This window comes from Lipophrys pholis (assembly GCF_963383615.2).
Source record: "Lipophrys pholis genome assembly, chromosome: 19".
NCBI lineage: Eukaryota > Metazoa > Chordata > Actinopteri > Blenniiformes > Blenniidae > Lipophrys > Lipophrys pholis.
The window spans coordinates 19,950,622-19,970,831 of NC_137647.1; the positions used below are offsets into that span (position 1 = coordinate 19,950,622).

A 20,210-nucleotide genomic window follows, 5' to 3' on the forward strand; every position below is an offset into this window, starting at 1 on the left:
AGACAGCTCCTGGTATTCGGTTCCGCCGGTCACAGTGAGTGGAAGCTGAGCAGAGCGCACAGCCACACTGAGCCATCCTCTCATGTCACGTGAGAAAACTGGAGCAAGAGTGGATTTTTTTTTAGCATTTAATAATAACAACTGTGTTTTAAAATCACAGAAATACGTGCGCATTTTTGTTTTTTGTTTTTTGTATCACTTGAAAGGATTTACTCTGCGCGCAAAAGTGGCCATGGCGCATTTTACGCACTGCAGGTAGCCAGTGAGTTGGAGGTTAAAACAAACCAAATAAACATGGATTAAACCTCTCAGATTCCCTCTTGGTTACTCTGGCAGAGCCGACATGGCGGCACTACGTAGGAAATTCGGGGAGGACTACCAGGTGGTGAACACGAACCGGGCCACCACTTTCTCCGCTCCGGTCAAGAAGAAGCGGCAGCGCTTCGTGGAGAAGAACGGCCGCTGCAACGTGCAGCACGGGAACCTCGGCGGAGAGACCAGCAGGTATCTCTCAGACCTCTTCACCACTCTGGTGGACCTGAAGTGGCGGTGGAACCTGCTCATATTCATCCTAACTTACACCATCGCGTGGCTGGTCATGGCGTCGATGTGGTGGATCATTGCTTACATCAGGGGGGATTTAAATCACGGACACGACTCGTCGTACACCCCCTGCGTGGCCAATGTTTACAACTTCCCCTCAGCTTTTCTCTTCTTCATAGAGACCGAGGCCACCATCGGATACGGCTACCGGTACATCACGGAGAAGTGCCCCGAGGGCATCATCCTCTTCTTGTTCCAGTCGCTGCTGGGCTCCATCGTGGACGCTTTCCTCATCGGCTGCATGTTCATCAAGATGTCCCAGCCCAAGAAGCGCGCGGAGACGCTCATGTTCAGCCAGGACGCGGTGATTTCTCAACGCGACGGCAGACTGTGCCTCATGTTCCGGGTGGGAAACCTGCGCAACAGCCACATGGTGTCCGCGCAAATCAGGTGCAAGCTCATTAAGGTGAGTCCCAGAGGGTGAAGATGAGTGAAACCACGAGGAGCAACATTTTTCTTTTTCTTTTTTGTGGGAGTCATTCTTTCATCATTTTACCCGTTACACTGATTTACATGCAATTTCTTTAACTTATTCCAACTTGCTGCTGGTGCCCGAGTTGCATCATCCCTGTAATCTGAGCAGTGTGTCTCTTTCTCTGAAGTTAGTGAAATGGGCCAATGCAAATAGCAAGAGAAGTATTAAAAAAAAAAAAAAAAGCGGCTGGCACAATGGCTGCACTTTTGATAGACAGTTTCTATCTTTCAGAAATCTTAACCGTCTTTTTTTTCACCTGAGCTTGTGAAGAAAAGCAAGTTTTAGATGAAAAGTTAGAACCATCCCTCCGTCTTTATCCAAATCAGGAGATTAGAAACGGGAGACGTTGCCAGTCCATCAAAGGGCAAGAAACAGTCACACATCAAGTCCAAGTTGCAAACTTTCAAAATCCATTTCACTTTTTAATAGTTTGATTCTAAGCAGATCCTTTGAAGCACACACACACACACACACACACACACACACACACACACACACACACACACACACACACACACACACACACACACACACACACACACACACACACTTTGTTGAACAAAACAGGCTCAAGGTGGCATTAATATAATCCTCCAGCAGCAGTGTGGCGAAGATGAGTGGCAGCCAGGATGCTGCATCAAACCAGTGAAATCCAGAGTGAAGTGAAATCTCCTCGACTTCGGCTGCTGACACCTGGACGGACACGTGTGTGTCAGTGGATTCAACAGAGAGATATCCCACCCTGGAGCGGGGGGGGGGGGGGGGGGGGGGGGGGTAGTGAATCAGGGGAGAGAGGGGAGCTCCACACGCACAACTACAGATCACCGGAGTCTGTAAAAAGTGCACTTGTGGGAGAACATGGGCACATAAAAAGAGATTTATGGCAATCATAAAGAAAGGCATTATATTCTTTCTTGCTTTAAGGTGTGTGTGTGTGTGTGTGTGTGTGTGTGTGTGTGTGTGTGTGTGTGTGTGTGTGTGTGTGTGTGTGTGTGTGTGTGTGTGTGTGTGTGTGTGTGTGTGTGTGTGTGTGTGTGTGTGTGTGTGTGTGTGTTTGTGCTTTAGTGTTTTATATTCCCAGAAATTTTGAATGTGTCACAAAATTTTGCAGCGGTTAAGAAAAATATGTACCTACAGCTACAGGTGATGCAGTTGTGGGATGAATACTAAAGCTGGCAGGTTGGTTCTGTATTGATGGAGAGCTCAGCGGGTTTGGCGGGAGTGCGGGGTGGAGGGAAACGTGGCTTAACAAACTTCGCTCTCTGAAGACAAGTAGCAATGCAGAAAATCACCCCAAACAGTAGCAAGGTCGCATGGCTCCCCTTTTAATTATCGTAATAGAGCTCCTTTCAGCCACAACCATGTTCAGTGAGCAAAATGGGCCATAAAGAAGACAAACAGCATTAGCGAGGTGCTTGGAGCTTGTTTATGTCTGTGTTCTCCTCCGCACAGCCACATCCAGCACAGCGGCGGTCAGCTTAATGATGCATGCAAGGCAGAATGGGGGTGTGAGGGGCGAGAGTTGCGGAGGGGAGGAAGACTCAGCTATTCCACACTTACAATGCGTGGAGGAAGTGAACCGCCCCGCGGGCAGAAAGTACAATCACACACGTGCAGCAGCGTTCCTCCCCGTCGTGTCGATTCCACCCTGTCCCAGATGTGTGCCTTGCACCTGCGATGCTCATTTTCACTTCAGGTGTGCAGAAGCTGACAGTCTGTATTTGTTGAGGAAAAGGCTCCAAAGAGGCAGAGGACGGGGAGAGAAACGAAAAAAAAGAGGATTTGTGCTCCTTTCAAATGAAGCAGGATTGCAAAGCAGATGAGAACTGACGTGGAATCGCAAAATAATTGAAGCTAGGGGATTTTTTATTTTTATTTTTTATTCTGTAGAGCCACGATTCTTTTACCTTTCCTCTGGGACTGCGAGAAATACAGTGAGTATAAATTCCAAGGCCTTTCTGCCAACCCCATATCATCTTTACACTCCCCTCTCTGTAAAACAATAAATACAGCAACCGCTGTGTGCTCCTTCGTATTTCTCTCTCTCTCTTTTTGCTTGAGGGCTTTGTGGTCTAACCTTATTCTCTCGCTTCAAAGACTCACTGAGACAGAACACTTACAGCAGCTCTGCCAGAGCAGAGAAAAAAAATTTATAAAAAAATTCTGAAATCAGGTGAGTCACTGCACGAAGGCCTTGTTTAGGATGTGCATACCTTTTGGATATTACACTTCATATGCAACAGTACAGGAAGAAAGGAAAATGATCTGGAGGAGTCACGTTTGAAGCCGGATGCTGCAGTCCCCGCGTGGAAATGTTGGTGGTGCTCTTGAGCTGCAGGCCTCATCCAGTCATGGCAGAATCCGAGGAAAACACTCACAATTCACAGGAGCCATTTGTACAGAAACAGCATGTGAGCTACAGAGAGCTTTAACGTCGGACGTATTCGTCAAGCTGCATTTAAGACAAATTAGACCGGGTTTGTTAAAAATCAGAACGGAACTATTCATATGAAAGTCATTCACATATTCAGTGCCACAATTTGAGTGTTGAATCGAAACAGAAAACTGATGCAGGATCAGGAAGAACATGCAAACGCCACGCAGCATTGCAGGACCATGGATGTTACATCTCCAGGCTTGAGACAACAGAGCCGACCACTTCACCACCGTGCAGTCCCACTGTATATTGATGAAATGATGAAATTAATCAGATATGATCTTATCAAGTGACGTGCAGGTGAGGGCTGGCGAGCAAGTAATTACTTTCAAAAGGACTCAGTTTTGCACATGTGAAGGCAAAAGCTGTGTATGCATATTAAAAAGTCTCATTTGAGTCGGCGTCTGTGAGAAGAAGGTCTGAGTATTTTCCTTCTGGGACGGTTTTCATTTTTTTGTCCCTTTACCACTCTTCTTTTCTTATGTGTAAAGATAGATAGATAGATAGATAGATAGATAGATAGATAGATAGATAGATAGATAGATAGATAGATAGATAGATAGATAGATAAACAACATTTAGCAACACTTAAGGCACAGGCACTTAAAAAGAAATAAAATGAAAGTGTCTAAAAACAAAACAGTAAGTATTAAAAACACACAGTAAATAATGATACAGTAATAAAGTGATAAGGTCCCAAAATGCATAAGAACACTGCTAATGTTGCACTGAAATTCCTTAATCGTGTATCCAAAATTATCATCAGGAATTACAAAAAAAAATAAAGAATATTATACACAGTCTCATTAAAACAAGTAAAAATGATTACTACATTCAAAAAGCAGCATGTTGCTGCCAGCGTGTGAGTTTCTCTGAAAATACAGACAATATCTAGAAAGTCATCTTTTCGTGGGCTGAGTGAGCGCAAAATATTTAAGGGGTCATATTATGTTTTCCAGCTTTTCAACACTTTCACATGGTCTTGTTGGTCCAGAAATGTTGCATTCAAAGTTTATTGCCCCAAATCCAGCTTTTCTTTGATTTCCCTCCATTTGAATATTGGATCTTAGGAGCTGCATTCAGAATCTGCTGTGTCTGTGTGAGCTGGACTGGCCCCGCCCACACATGAACATCTTGGGAAGAGGAGGAAGTACTTCTTCTCGTGGTGCCATGTGCCAGAGCAGAGCTGCCTTAATGTGGGAGGAGTCAAAGCCTACATTGATTGGGATTGGCTAAACCCCCGATGACACTATATAGGGTGTAATTTCTGATTGGCTCGTTGGAGCAACACACTTTCTAAAACTGAAACAAGCCAGGGAGAGAGAGGACAGACTTTCTTCACTTCTGGGGCGTCATTCCAGGTATGGGTATGATTAGTACTGTTGGAAAACCATTAGAAAGTGAATTTTGAACAATATGACCACTATAATGATAGTATAGGAGAAGTTCTCACAATCAGCATGTGTGCATTTACTTATGTAATCACAGAATAATTGCCATTGACAGGTTAGAATGCTGTTAAAGTGAATTCCCTCCTCTCATCACCTGGAAAAGCAACGTATTGATTCTTCCAAATTGGCTCATGGACCACACTGATTGCTTGATCGTGTCTTTATGAACGAGTCCAAACGGTCAGACGGGAATAAAAGACATTAACTTGATCTGGAACATGTTGTTTTTTTGTCCTTTATGACTCGCTGTCCTTGTTCTGTTCGTGACCAACCAATCGCGGTGTTGAGTTTTCAGTAAGTTATGTTAAAGAAGCAAGCAGGTGCAGCAACTAACAAGTAACAGGTCTCCACTAAAGTTCAGCACCTTTCTTGCAGAGACTGTGTGACCTTTCACCTTTGACTCACAGAAACAGTATTTCGGTCTCAGTCTTCAAGTCAAAGCTGCTCCTGATAGAAGCGCCTTGCAGTTTAATTTCAACGAGTGTGTTAATGAGTGACATTTAACTGTGTGAACCACTGAAAACTGAAAACAGTCTGTGCGCTTTTTTCTTTATAGCGTTGGGCATCTAGGAGAGAAGCTTTCTGTATTTCATGAACTCTCTCAGCTAAAACAATCCTTGTAACACATTTGAGATCCAGAGGAGTTTGCAGACAAATCTGTTTAATTGTGTGTCCTTGTGTTGTGACATGAGATGGACTTTAGGCTCCTCAGTACAGAGGTATTCAGCTTATTTTTCTAAAAACCTAGAAAACGTGAGAAGGGCTCCTTTCCTACTTAAATCTGCTCACACTCCCCATGCGGAGTCAGACAGGAACCTGCTGTTCGGGGTCGAGGGAGAAGAAGACTCTTCACTTCTGCATCAAGCTTCACTTGAGAATATAATGGAAAAAAATTGATCTGGTCTCCATGTATTTTTCCAGACAAGTCGTGACACAGAAGAAAGTGCTGCCTTGCGGTTAGCACGAGAGGAGGCTGTGGTGAGGTTAATGAGGGTCTTTGCTGTGAGGATATGACAGGAGTTGTTAGATGTTAAAACGTTTTCTCAGAGAAAATGATCAAATATCTACTTCTGTTCTTCTAACATGAGGATTTGGGGTTGTGGAATATTTGAGCATTGTGGGTCACTTTCAATAAACGTACAGCCACTTGTTGATGTTACTGTATCTGAAGGTTGTGCTGCCTGGCTGGAGCTCTGCTGTGATGACAGGAGGCGGCAGAAAGAAGGTGTTAAAGACACAGTTGTCATCCAACATCCCTGCATAAGCAGCGGACGTGCAGTTTTGTGCAGGGCGCCCTGGTGGAACATCAAAAACATGACGTTGGTGCAACTGGGAGGGTGGAGGGGGAGTGAGAGAATGAAAGAATTGATTTGAAGTGATGGGAAGTGGTGAGAGGGCTCTAGCAGAGACGGCTGGCCTATTAGGCTTTAAAGGCAAAGGCAAAAGGCACCGGGGCCTCCAGGGGGCGCCACTAAATTCCTCATTATAGTTATGTTGAAACAAGTTATTACCATTTACTCAAAAAAAGTGAAAAGCTTGATTCAAATGTAAAGCAACGCTCAATTGACATCACTAAAAAAATTAACAACACATGTTTTTTTTTCTGCTTTTAATCGTCAATCAAATTGCTCTTCCCTTTTCACACCTCTATAGATCACATTTCTAACCCCAGTTCTTTCTTGTGTTACAGTTCATGTTTTATAAAGCCTGTTAAATGCTATTAACTTTACATCTGTCTTAAAGTGCACATTATTATTAATATTATTGTTGTTGTTTATATATATATATAGTTTTGAGTTATATTAGTTATTGTATTTTTTTCGAGTAATCATCATCAATATGATAATAAGCATGTCATTTGAGTGATATATTGTTTCATAAATGAAAGACAATGATAAAAACAATGTTATTCAATTTATTTTGTAAGTGTAAGTAAATCGCAGAAGGTGGGGGTTGCCATATCAAATCTCGCCTAGGGCGCCACGATGGGTAAAGGGTCGGCTCTGGGCTCTAGAGAAACTTGTAATAACGGAAGGGCGATAAGATACATTATTTTTTCCCTTGATATTTTCATTGCACGAGCCATGCCCTGCATCTTAGACATTCACAAGAAAGAGAAATCCTAATAGCTGCGTATTTCCCCAGAGAATTGCACGGTGGGCTATAAAGTCACGGGAGCTAGAATTGATTTCCATTTCTTTTCTAATAAGAAGAGATTCAATTATACTATCTTGTTGTTGGGGGACTGTGGAAAACCTTGAAGCCCCGCAGTCATTGATTAACCAGACCCAGAGCCAGAAAACCTTCACATTCCAGACTTTTATTCAATAGCCAAATAAATCAGTCTCCGAAGTTGTATGGAGATGGTTTTTGTGTGTAGGTGTGCATTCTCAAAAATACACCAGTGTATACACTTCAGAGCTTGAGTTACTCACTCTAGGCCACCCCCCACCCCCCACCACCACCACCACAGCATTCGAGGTGGCATGTGCATTATCTCTGAACTCACACAGCCAAAAATACAACGTTATTTGTCCTGAATAAGCACTTCAGGCTCTCTGCAAAAACAATGCAAGAGGCTTTGTAACAGTGTTTTTCCACACAAGTGAAAACAAAAAAAAAAAAACAAAAAAAAAAAAAAAACTGGAGGAAGGACAGGCACTACAAAACACAGCTTTGGCCAAGAACATTGTGGAACCATTTCTGGCCACTTGTGCCAAAATCCCACAGTGTCACAGGGGGAAGTAAAATGCCTTCCAAGGATGACAGTAAAACTAGAGGACAAAGTACACAAGACACATTAGTGGATTTAATGTTTCAAGCAGCATCTAATGCGATGTAATTTGTTATGTTAAGCTTCCACAGTGACGGGATCTGGCAACGTCTTCACTTTCTGACACATTGGTCTCACTGTGGGCGAGCAAGTGCATCATTTGATCCCTCTGTAATGGGTTCATGAGTAAGTGTGGCGAACACACGGCGGTGGTCAGGGTAGATCGTCCGTCCATCCATCCATCCATCCATCCATCCATCCATCCATCCACAAAGACATTTCAAGTGAAAACATTGGTTTTTTTTGTAAAAGTTTTGGAAAATTGAACATTTAAATGCCAACATTATGAAAACAATGTCTATTTGCATAGAAACTTTTAGAACGATGCAGTTAGCATGCCAGGACTGGGAGTCATGACACTCTAGAAAAGTTGCTTTTCGGGCCGTTTGCGTGGAGACAGAGTTCAAAAACTTTTTTCAATTTTCAATGTCTCCGAGCATTATCGTCGCGTAAACGGACACCCAAAACGCAACGGTTTTTCTGTTTTCGCTTGAAAATGTCATGTAAACTGCTACTTACTGCTCTTTGTAAATGGCTTTTTGGTTTTAATCCTTCTTTGAATCAGAAGCTAGGTGTTTTCAGAATTACTACTGTAATGAAAACCGCTGGTGAAGAAATGCCATTTTTGGAACGTCTACTGTCCGATGAAGGGAGCTCAGAAAACGTCAGAGCATTTTCAATAAGATCCAAGTTGGAGCCGCTTTCAAACTGTTGCATTCCCAGTGTATCCAAGCACTGCTGTCGTGTAAAAGGGCAACCAAAACACAAGGAACGTTTTTCATTTCACTTGAGGCATTTTGCCGTTCTCACTCATTTGCTGTTCCACTCTTTTGCTGACGATTTTGTTGTAATATCCACAACATAGCTCAGTAGCTTCTCTCACACAAACACAGACCGGCAATCCGCCATTGTTGTGTTGTTGTTGCTCGGCAGCATTAGCACAAGTGGCGCCTTTAAGTGTATTTTCGTCCATAAAGACAGACTACGAGCAAGCATTTTCACTCTTTTTCAATCTCCTCGCGGGAGTCCTGCACTTGAGTTTCCTGTAAAATATGAATTGTAGTGGACAGAACTAGCCGAGATTGTTATTGTTCTCTACCAACTCAAACAAAATGCAAACAATTCTCTGGAAGCACAAGAAGTCTGTTCGTGGACATAACGTTACCAGCAACATCTGAAGCTGCAGCGAGCGCTTCCACAGTGACGCTATCTGGCAGGTCATCAGTTTCACCTCATTGTGTAATGATTCATGAGTTCACGAGTAGGTGTGATAAACACATGGTAGAGTGGAGGAGAGTTGAAGGCCGGGGAAAGCAAAGGCTTGGCTGTTCCATTAATCCATCTACCTTCTTCCTTTCCACGTCGGGTCACGGTGTCTACCGGGAGTCTTTTTTAATCAAATGGTCGAACCACTTTTACGAGTTTCTCACAGATACTTTGAGTTGCTCTTTCCAAGCTCTGGTTTTTACATTTATTTCACACAAATAGACAGTTAAAGCAGCCTTTTTGGTGAATAACTTTAGTATGTAAAACCGCTAAACCCTGACTTGACTCGACAGTATAATGGCGTCTCTGCTTTTGCTCAAGCTTTGTTCAATAGAAACGAGCAAAAGGGGTTGTTTTATTCTTCACCATAAAGCCTGATTAAGGTGTAGGAAGTCTGTATTAGCTGCTCAGTGTGTAAAAGAAAAACAAAACCTATGAAAAGACGAAAATGTTGCAAATGTGGAAACACACATCAGACTAATAAGAGTTTTCAAAAAGTGAGTCACTGCCAATATTTTTCTCTTCTACTACACATGATTTGTTGATACATTGACGTCTCACTGAGCTACACATCCTGTAACACTTGCAGATTTGACTCTTGAAATGCAGCTGTCGTATTAAGTTTGGTTTGATTTGAATGAACTCTGTTGCATATCAGTCAAACTCACTGAGACCTGTTGAGTATTTATCCCAGCATGCCACGAACAGACGTGAACAATAAATGTATTCCCTGTATCTTTACCGTACGTGTGTGTACGGCCCTGAACACAACCGCACTGGATCAAAACTTGCAGCCTGGAGTCGGTTGCTCTGATCCATTTTAACTCACGATTTGATTCCACCAGTTCGTCTCACTCAGGTGAAAAAAAAATCAGCCCACCTTTTTCTTTTTTCTAAATCTACTGACGAGGCCAAGAGGGTATCTGGCAGCACGATGGCCGGCGAGATTCGACAAGCTTGTCAGTCGATCTGATTGCCTCCCCACCCCCCCACCCCCCGACCGCCCCCACACCCCCTCTCCACCGAGGCTGCTGATTGATGGGGGCCTGGCCGAGCCATGGAGTGGAGTTGAGTAGGAAGATCAGGCCACTTTGGGTCCAATCAATGTCATTTATCACCTGTCTCCATCCATGAGCATCATTCACACCGCTGAAATGTTCCTTTTGTGAGGGGGAACCATGTTGCCATTCTGATGATAACAAGCGGCTGGAGATTGAATCGGCCGGCGAGTGAGCAATCAGACGTGATGTGTATAAATTTCAAATCAAAACAAGCACGGTGTTGTTTTGGCAAAAACATGGTGGCGAATGAATTAACTGAGTCTGCCCTTGTCTGCATATGTCAGCGATCGGGCGTCAGATTTCAGCCCCCCCACAAAAAAAACAACAGCAGACAAGCTGAGCTATCTCTGTATCTTTGGGAAAGAGTGCCAACGGGCCCCGTGTAAGGAGCTTTGCCTGTCACCGTTGGTATACAGTCATCCATCTTCTTAATCTTAAGCGACAAAGACAGAAAGTAAAAAGTAGAATTTCCCTAAGCCAGCATGAAGATAACCCTCGTGGATTAACGATGCCGAACTGCATTCGGTGGCCCGTAAGCACCTGACAAGTGAACAATGCCCCGCCGACATGAAAGTCACTCCCCGACACAAAGCCGGAGGAGCGTCACATTGATATTCACAGGAGATAGAAATAGACGGCAGGGTTTTCTGGCAATGCAAAGCCTGTTTACTCACACTTCATTCACACATCGCATTTTGGAAGGAGAAAGTACCAGGCAATATCACAGGGAGGTCAGAATGAAATCAGGCTTTAACTAGCAGCTGCAGCACCAGGGTGGAGGTGGGGGTTGTATAGACATACACAGAAGCTGCACATATTTATGAATGAAACTCAGGCCTGCACAGTGTTTAATGTGCTGTGGCTGTTCACTGCGGTTTCATACAGCATAATGATGTGTGGCGGGGCTCAGGATACTTTTCGATTTTACATTGGGTTAAATATGGGGGGATTGTGTTTGTGTCACACTTTGTCCGTTGTTCAATGAGATTGGCTCCAACTCATCTGACCCACATCTAGATATAAACAAATAGACCACATCTGCTCAGCATTACAATCAGTTGCCAGTTTATTTTGCTTGCATTGCCAATAACTAAACAAAGTATTGATACCTTACTAAGAAAGATGCTGAGTCCTATTTATACTGTGTCATTGTCTTCTGTAGTCATTTTGAATTTTGTGTAATTCTGACAGTTTCATATCAATGAGTTGGGCCATGTTGAAACGCTGAGCAAAATAAACTGTGTTTGTGGGAATGATGTGTTGATTATTTTAGGATTTACCACGAGAACAAAAGATCCCAAAAACGGCGAAAAGAGCTGAGTGACACTGAGTGAGACCGTGGGAGATCATTATGAAGCTGTTTGTATGGGAGGAAGCGAGTGTGTTTGCATGTGTAGGTGGTTGGCTGAAGCATGACACATCCAAACAATATAACATGCACGAAGATAAAAGGGTATATAAATGATCAGTACTTGGCTTTCTGGATTACAGGTAAATGGTTAACTCTTATTATAGGTGTTGTTTTGGAAAGATAGTCTGAAGTATTGTGGATCAAGCATCTGTCTTCAGGGACACTCTGGTAACATGAAAGCAAAAATATGTGGTTATGTATTACATGTTTTGATTGTTAGCCTTTAGGAAAGCTTGACGCCATCTTTGTGTGCGATGTGAGAAAATCACTCCATTTGTAACAAAATCAGCCTTGAAGACTTAAATGACATGGCTAATTGTGGGCAATAGGTGGACAGATCGATTATACAACAGAAGACAGGAAGGGAGAAGAAAATACATCCAGGGCCTCGAACGTCATGTGGGCAATTAAATGCTTCCGCACCAGTTAACACTCTGTGGGTTAAGACCTGTCCAAACACGGCCGCTTCATACGTCTGCTGCGAGATCTTCTGGAAATCAATGTGAAGCGCTGAGTCTGCAGCCACGGAAAACAAGAAGCATCCAGCATCACCTCTTCAGGAAAGCTGTATATACTGTACTGAATCATGGCATCTCAACTTAAGACCGTCAAAGTGGCGAAAAAAAGCAACAGGGAAGTTTTATAACTCATAGTCACCCCTCCGAACTGTAAAATAAATATGCAGGTACCCCATTTAAGGTCACAAGGTCTGCTCTTCAAAAGCTGCTTAATGGCTGGATTTCAACTGTTTCAGTGATAATGTGCTGATTTAATCAACTGCTCAGTCAATCAAGTCTCACACTGTTGGGAAGCTGATGGCAGGAATACATTTTGAGGTTTGTGTTTTTGCAAACCATTGATACTCCTCACAACTGCAAACCAGTATTAATAACATACAAAAGCAGAAGCCTTCAAGATATTGTGTTTTTCATGGATGTGCAAATCTAATTGTTAAAACTACAGAGTAGGCAAAGTGTCAAGCAAGTGTCAATGATAAAGAGCATCCACCACCAGGGTTCCAGACCCCCAGTTGGGAACCAGTACATCAGATCATCGGAGGGATACCTGAGATAATCGTGTTTGCAAAAGGTCAGCTTCTCCGTAATACCTCTCCCAGCTGTGAAGAGTTTCCCTGAAATACTGGAAAAAATAAACCTTGTGGTTTGCGCTATGCTGCACAGGATCCATGCAGCTCCAGCCTCAAACTGTGGACGTACAAGATACAGATGTTTTCAGAGTGCTATGGTGGTTCTAGGTGGTTCTAGGTGGTTCTAGTGAGGTTTTGAAATGACTCAGGATACTAAAATGAGGAGATTTGTTTGGTTGCTGCTCTCAGTCGCTGGGTGGGAGGTCTGGCTCCTGGTGACAAAAATACTAGAAAGAGCCAGCAGGACAGATGGGACTGTGTCATGACCACAGTTCGGCCAATTTCTTCTGCTGAACTACTCAGTATGGGTTATGGGCCCCACATGAACTGTGAATACAATCTATATTAAGTCACTATACACAAGACAGACACGCACAACAATGACTGATTGATTTTTGATTGATTGAAAAGTTTATTTCAGACATGTGGGCACGAATTAAACATTTTATACCCTATATATAAAGAATTATACTATTTTTAATAAAGAGTTTTGATTGAGATAATTATGGCATTGAAATAAAACGTTTCACAAGAGCAAATGTTTTTCCTGGCATTTGATATTCATGACATTTAGTCAAAAATAATCAAGAAAGAAATAAAGTTCTAGAAATCATTCAGCACTTGTGTGAAAAATTCTAACATTTGTTCAAATAAGATATTCTGGCCGTAAAAGTTTGGCAAATGTAGTTAAAAATGACAGCTACTTTGGAAAGCTGATTAAAATTGACTGCTTTCACTTAGTCTTTGGTCTCTGTGACATGGTTTGGGAAAAAACAAGGGTCACAGGCTGGTTTTAATTTCCCATACCAAACCACTGTAATGAATATTTCCGGGCACTCCATGAACTTAATTGAGTTGAAGATAATATTTAAACACTTAACAAATAAATATTGACATAAATATAAATTCCTCTGTGGTTTTTAATGGCTTATAGTGTTGATTTTGTGTAAACATAATCAAGTTTTATGGGATTTGACCTCCACGTCGACACTGCCCACTGATATTCTGGAGCTCTGGGGGTATAAAAGGGAGCTGACGTTTGTGTATCTCATATCAATAACAGCCCCGTCTTTTCTGCTTGAAATGTATGTACAAAGTCTCATGAGTTGGTAGAAAACTGGTTCATTTGCTGAATCCCACTAAAGTGGAGGGCAGAAGCGACTTAAAGCAGACAAAAGAAGGAGAAATGCCTCTAATTCTCTCGTTCTTCCCCGCCTCCTGCCTCTTTCTACCGCTGCTCTCGGCTGTTTCTCGCAGTCCCGTCAGACTCCGGAGGGCGAGTTCCTGCCTCTGGACCAGTGCGAGCTGGACGTGGGCTTCGGGACGGGCGCAGACCAGCTCTTCCTCGTGTCCCCGCTGACCATCTGCCATGAAATCAATCCCAAGAGCCCCTTCTTCGACCTGTCCCAGCGCTCCCTCATGAACGAGCAGTTCGAGATCGTGGTCATCCTGGAGGGCATCGTGGAGACCACCGGTGAGGCATTTATTTGTCTTGGTGCCTTTTTCCCTGATTCTTTTTCGCTTTGCACACACCCAATCTAAATGTAAATTCTTCTATTAATATTGACACACGTGGCATTCCCAGTCTAATAGAAACTTATTATCACTCTCCTGTAAAATCTCATTTCCTCACCTGCCTGGTTTAGCATTTTTGAAGAAGGTGCACGCCGGAAAGAGTGAGCATGAGAAGAACACATGACAAAGAACACACTGATAGAATTATGGGGGATATTATATTACCGCAGAATCGGTTTACACCCACTCTATGCATAATAAAAGCCTGTAGTCATGGATGCGTGTGTCACTTTGATGAATGACTTGGGGTTTGAGCCGAAGTTCCACTCCACTTTTCAGATGGCAGCGGACAGCAGAGGTAATTCTTTACACACCAGTGAGAGCCACCGCTGTAAACTGCCATGCTGTAGCACTCTCCGGTGCATATTTACCAGAAAGTCCCCGAAAGTCCAACACAAATAAATCCACATCCCCCCTTTCTCTTCTCTGCCTCCATCTACCATAACCCTAACTCTGCCAGCGTTGTAGGAGAAACCAAGGCGATGAATAGGCTTAAAGCGCCACAGAGGGATCAGCGGAGACGCAGAGAGGCAGGCATCACGGTCTGTGCTCTGTTGATAATGCCATTAAATCAGGGCGCAGCCAGAAGTTTAGAGTTGCAGTGCTGTGGCGCCGAGCAGAGGAGGGAAACCCAACCGGTGTCACCGTCGATAGCCCACAATATCCCCTCATCCACACGCGAACACACGTCCCATTTAGGTAAAGGCTTTAGCGGTTATCCCCACACATCCAGCTGCAGCTGACACAGCTGCTCAGCTTGTTGGTTCTACTAATCCCAGTTCTGACTCAACAAGACCTGACTTGCTTTCTTTCCCTTTGTCATATAGTGGGACCAAGCTGTATTCAAACAGCAGGATATAATCAGCTTATTGACGTTGCATTTCAGGTCTTTGTTGAGGGGAAATAATATGGAATGACCAATACTGACCCTGTTAATTCAGCTGTGACGAAAGAAGAAGATGCTAATCTTGATTCTTTTTTTCTTTTTTTTTTTAAATATGGTGACATGAATGACTCACATCAGGTCGAAATGTGTTCTACGTCCAGAATCAAGCAGGATTCAGCACACGTACGGCAGTCCATCAAGGGTTGTAGGGGATGTTGGGTTCCAAATTAAATTTTAAGAAGAAAAAAAAACAATAATCAGACACTATAGACAATTTAGAGTACACCTTGGAAACTACCCATTTCTTTTGTTTCCAAGGTGCCTGATTTTATATAAATAAATCACCTTGCTATTTTGGAGAGGGTCGTTACTACCACACTTATTAAAAATGTTGGTATTACCTGTTTATTTTTTATTATTTTTTCCATCTAAATCATTTTAACTCAAATCACCATAGACTAAAAGGATTTGTAAGTCAGGCAGACAGCATGGCTTTTGATTAGAACTGGACTTTTGTAAACTTACCACAACCAGCCATACAAATACATCTTTAGTAGAAAAAAAATACAGCCTGTTTTTTTAATCGTCAAAGGACAATTTGATCCAATGAAATTAATAAACACAATCATACATCAATATTTATTTATTTATTTATTTATTTATTTATTTATTTATTTATTTGTAAAGTATGTTGCAAATCACAATTTATTATATTTATGTACAGACAAGTGATGTGTTGCACAATGCCACAACAAATTCTTTACAGTTCAACAGATGCCTTGGTTCGATCTCATGAAATACTCGGTAAGTATTCCACCGGACATAGTCCTAATACTAAATCCAATCTTTATCTGCTTTGACACAATTAATCCATCCATCAGTTGTGTTTTCACCAATATGCAGACGACACACACCTCTCTGTGAGGGTGTTTTTCTTGGAATTCTTGTCAAGTCACAGTGTTTGGATTCACACTGAGTCCAACATCAAAGACAGATCGTCATAATGCACTCTGAAAACAGTTCCACTGAAAGCTGCTGCCTGATAGTTTATATAAAATCTTCTTCAGGGACGCCCCGCTTACTGTCTGCCAAGTGTTTGCATAGTTTCGCTGAGGGCTTTTTGTTTTTAATGCAACATGCAGTAAACATTAAGCAGCTGGTTGAATACCCGCATGATGCCTCCTGAATGATAAAACCGAACTGGCATGCCCGTCAGGCACCGAGCCCACAAGCTCCTGCTACGCTTGCATTAGTGTTGTCTTGCGTATCCACAGTCAGTAGAATACCGTCATTCCTCTGGTGGGAGGGGAGAACACGGCAGATAAATCTTCATCGTCATTAAAACCAAGCCTTCAGGCAATGAGGGGAATAAAAAAATGACCTTTTTCTCAATGTTGGACTGATTTTCCATGGATAAAGAGTGGTGAGCTCTGAATAACATCAGGCGATGACATAACACCGCACTGAGGGACAGTATCGGACTCCTACTCTTCAGCTAACTGCAGTGTTTAACACAACAGCTCAGGTTAAAGCAGAGCCGCTGAATCAGAAGAAATAGAGAATGTATTGATCTGAGAATGTTTGTTACAAGCATTCAAACGTAGAAGGATTTCAAATAGAATTGTGTTAAAATCCCGCGACCAAGCAGACTTCCAGGCACCATCAAGACTGGAAAACATTTCAATCACCATCAAATTACATGATGTCAGGTTACCAACAAATATCTATATCCAAGATGAGTCACAAGGGGTCCTCACCAATGCAATGGGTCACAATAGGGAAACATGAAGATGGGACCCTCTATGCTGGCATCGATATATTGATGCAAGAGCTTGGTGCTGGGTGATTGCTAACTATACTTATTATACTGCAAATTACTACAATCAACACAAACCGCATCTATGATGAGCGTCACTCACCTTTTACCTACATTAAGGGCAGAAAACAGCTCTAATTTGAAGTCAAAGCAACTCGCTGCTGCTTAAATCAGCAGTTTCCTATAAGAAATTGACACTACTTATTGATCATTTTCATCACAAAAGAATCAATCCACTTGAAAATATTTCACAGATTATTAATGTAAACCCTGAGCAGACTCCGGGAGGTGTACAACCTTTCCTTCGAAGACCTTGAAGAGTTGTTCAGACCTTGGCGATACTACAAGTAGCCATGAGGAGAGTAGAGTCCAAATGTCAGAGGTTTAGTAAGAAAAGCGACTGTCACTTTCTCACCAGGTTCTAATCTTTCACACTCTTCATTGACTGTGGTTTGCCTTGTTCATAAATATAGAATACTGGGCATCTGTTCCAAATATCTTAAAATACATAAACAAGTTTATGTTAATGTATTAATTTACAACCTGCTATGTGATAATGTATAATGATGTTTACCTTCGTGTCTGTGTCTGTGTTCTACACTTTTGAAGAGGAGATGCAAATCCGTTTGTCCTTCAGCAGTGGAGCTGCTGTTATTGTATTAAGAGACATCTCACCAGCTGGCTTCCCACAACTTTTATATGACTTTATTATTAGATATTCTCTATGTTGTACCCCTTCTTAGGTCTTATAATTCATGCAGCTCTCACCTTATCATCTCCCTCAGTCTGATTTACTTGGTGTGGTGCTCTAATATGTTTGAAAAATTCCTCCATTAACTTGTCCAACTATAATCTCGTGCTTGTGGCGGTTTTAGTGCTGCATCATGTCACTCCGTAGTGAACACAAGCAAACAAATGCAGAAACAGTCATATAATAACTCGATGACCTGCAAAACGCACACAAATGTATTTATTCATTATTATCTCATTATGCAATTTAGCACATTTTACAGGATTTTAGTAAATCGGTGTGTAATTTGAAGCGTGATACTTACTTATAATATGTCTTGGAGAGCTTTCAGGATTACGAGCACATGCAGTATCGGACCCAATACCTGACTCTGCTGTTGGTATCGGTGCATCTGTAGTTATTTGATTGGTCTACCTTGGCTGTGACAACATTGAGAGCTGCAAGTCGGTGAGCCATTGCGGCTGTTTTGATGAACCGGGAAATGCATTAACCTCCTCGTGTCGACTCAGTGCTGGATTTAAATTTCAGATATTAAATTGGGTGACAGGGCAGGAAGTAGCATTCAGCTGTCTTTGCAAAGTAATAAAGGAGCGAGGAAAAGAGATAATAGGAAGGAAGGCTGCCCTTTCACATCCCTCCTTATCTGCCAATAATTGTTTTCTTGGATCCCTGTTTAATGGCAGTTATTAACATTATTACCACCATGTCGCTCTCTCGTAGGTATGACATGCCAGGCACGGACGTCGTACACCGAGGATGAGGTTTTATGGGGCCATCGTTTCCTGCCGGTGATGTCTCTGGAGGAAGGCTTTTTCAGGGTGGACTACTCTCAGTTCCACAGCACATTCGAGGTACCGACGCCCCCGTACAGCGTCAAAGAGCACGAGGAGAAGAACTCGCTGCCCTCGCCTCTATCCACCCCCACGCCCGCACTGACTGAAAGCCGCGGCTCCCGGCGAGACCGGGTGTTTTCCGTGGACTGCATCAACACCGCGGAGGAGAGAGGCCGCCAGGGAGTGATCGGGGGCCGCCTGCCGAGCAAGCTGCAGAGGATGAGCTCGTCCGGGAAGGAGGACCTGCAGAGGAAGGTGCTCATGCTGAGCTCCCAGCACTCGGAGAAGGCTTGCAGTACGGGAGACCTCCCCCTGAAGCTGCAGCGCCTCAGCTCCTCGCCCAGCCCCGAGGCCGTCAACCGGCTGCAGCTCAAGTCCCTCAAGGTGGGCTTCGAACCCATGACCCAGTCCACCGGAGATCTGTACCAGCACAGCCTGCCGCCCACGCCCTCCCCGGCCCCGCTCCCCATGCACAGTCCGCTGCTCTCGGCCGGCGGCCGGCTGGAGGACAACCTGCCGGCAAAGCTACGGAAGATGAACGCCGACCGCTGAAAGCCAGACGGACCCAGACTCCGAGCTCAGACTCTGACGGGAGGAGGGGGGGAATATGGAGTGAGGGTTTACGGACAGTGTGTTGATTTGTTGCTTTTTATTTTGTTCCTCGAGACAAAAAAAAAACCTTTACTGGAATTACTGTGATTTTGTGTTTCATAGCGGAGGCAGCCATGCAGGCTTTGTAACACACAAAGAAAACAACAAGAAAACCCAAACTCCATTCTTCATGCGAAGTTGGTTCAATCTGCCGGAGTTGTGCATGTATTAACCAACTCCACTGTTTAATGTACGCACCACCACACTTATTAGTTCATCTTAGTTTTAACAAATAATATAAATTATATTAAGATTATAATAAATGCTCTGTTTGCTCTTTCCTCTTGTGTTTTTATTTTTTGCCAAACCCCATTGAGGTTGCAGCACTGTTACCACATGTCAATAAGTAATCCAACTGTACAACACAGTTTTAATAGCTGGTTGTTAATGGCCTCATTTTATCTCTTTGGTTCACGACACGATCTGCGCGGGAACGTTCCTATAGCTCCTGGATGGAGGAAGGAGAGTTCGGGGATAATGAGAGTCACTGTTGCTCAGACAGAAACCTGAACGGTGTTTACCAGAGAACAGAGGCTGATTAAAGTCAACTCATTTTTCAGATAGACGAGGAACGCAGCCGCTGAGGTGTCACATCCAATAAACGCGACCAAACAATTCATTTCATAGTTTTCTTTTCGATATGAGTCTCTTGCAGACGACAGAAGTTTCTGTGATCTCTTCTATCTACTCATTTAATTTTGTACCTTTCATATTGGGTATTGAACTTGAATCAACAGCAGGTGAAATAGAAGATTTATAATCGTTTCTTTCTCACTGGAGCTAAACTATAACCAGGCACGAGTCAAAAGAGTTGGAAATTATTAACAAATATTCAGTTATGTACTGATGGGATTCTTCCATTTCTGTACTTCATCAAGACTTTGTGTGTTTCACAACAACAGGCAGTGATTTGAAGTAGTTCAATGATGCTACTTCACACTATCTTGACAATAAAGACTTTCACTTTGAAAGGATTGTTCATTCTGTATTTAGTGCTTATATTCGGTGTGCAAG

At 43.0% G+C, this 20,210-nt stretch overlaps 1 protein-coding gene across 1 annotated transcript; it reads left to right on the forward strand.

The window, feature by feature from the left end:
* LOC308124849 (G protein-activated inward rectifier potassium channel 1-like) lies at nucleotides 1–19,097 on the forward strand (the record flags this gene model as incomplete). The annotated part of the gene is made up of 3 exons (XM_080488200.1): nucleotides 1–1,009; nucleotides 13,942–14,158; nucleotides 18,433–19,097. The coding sequence occupies exons 1-3, from the start codon at nucleotides 344–346 to the stop codon at nucleotides 19,095–19,097; spliced, it is 1,548 nt and encodes a 515-aa protein (XP_080344326.1). The 5' UTR covers nucleotides 1–343.
* Nucleotides 19,098–20,210: the final 1,113 nt, after the last annotated feature.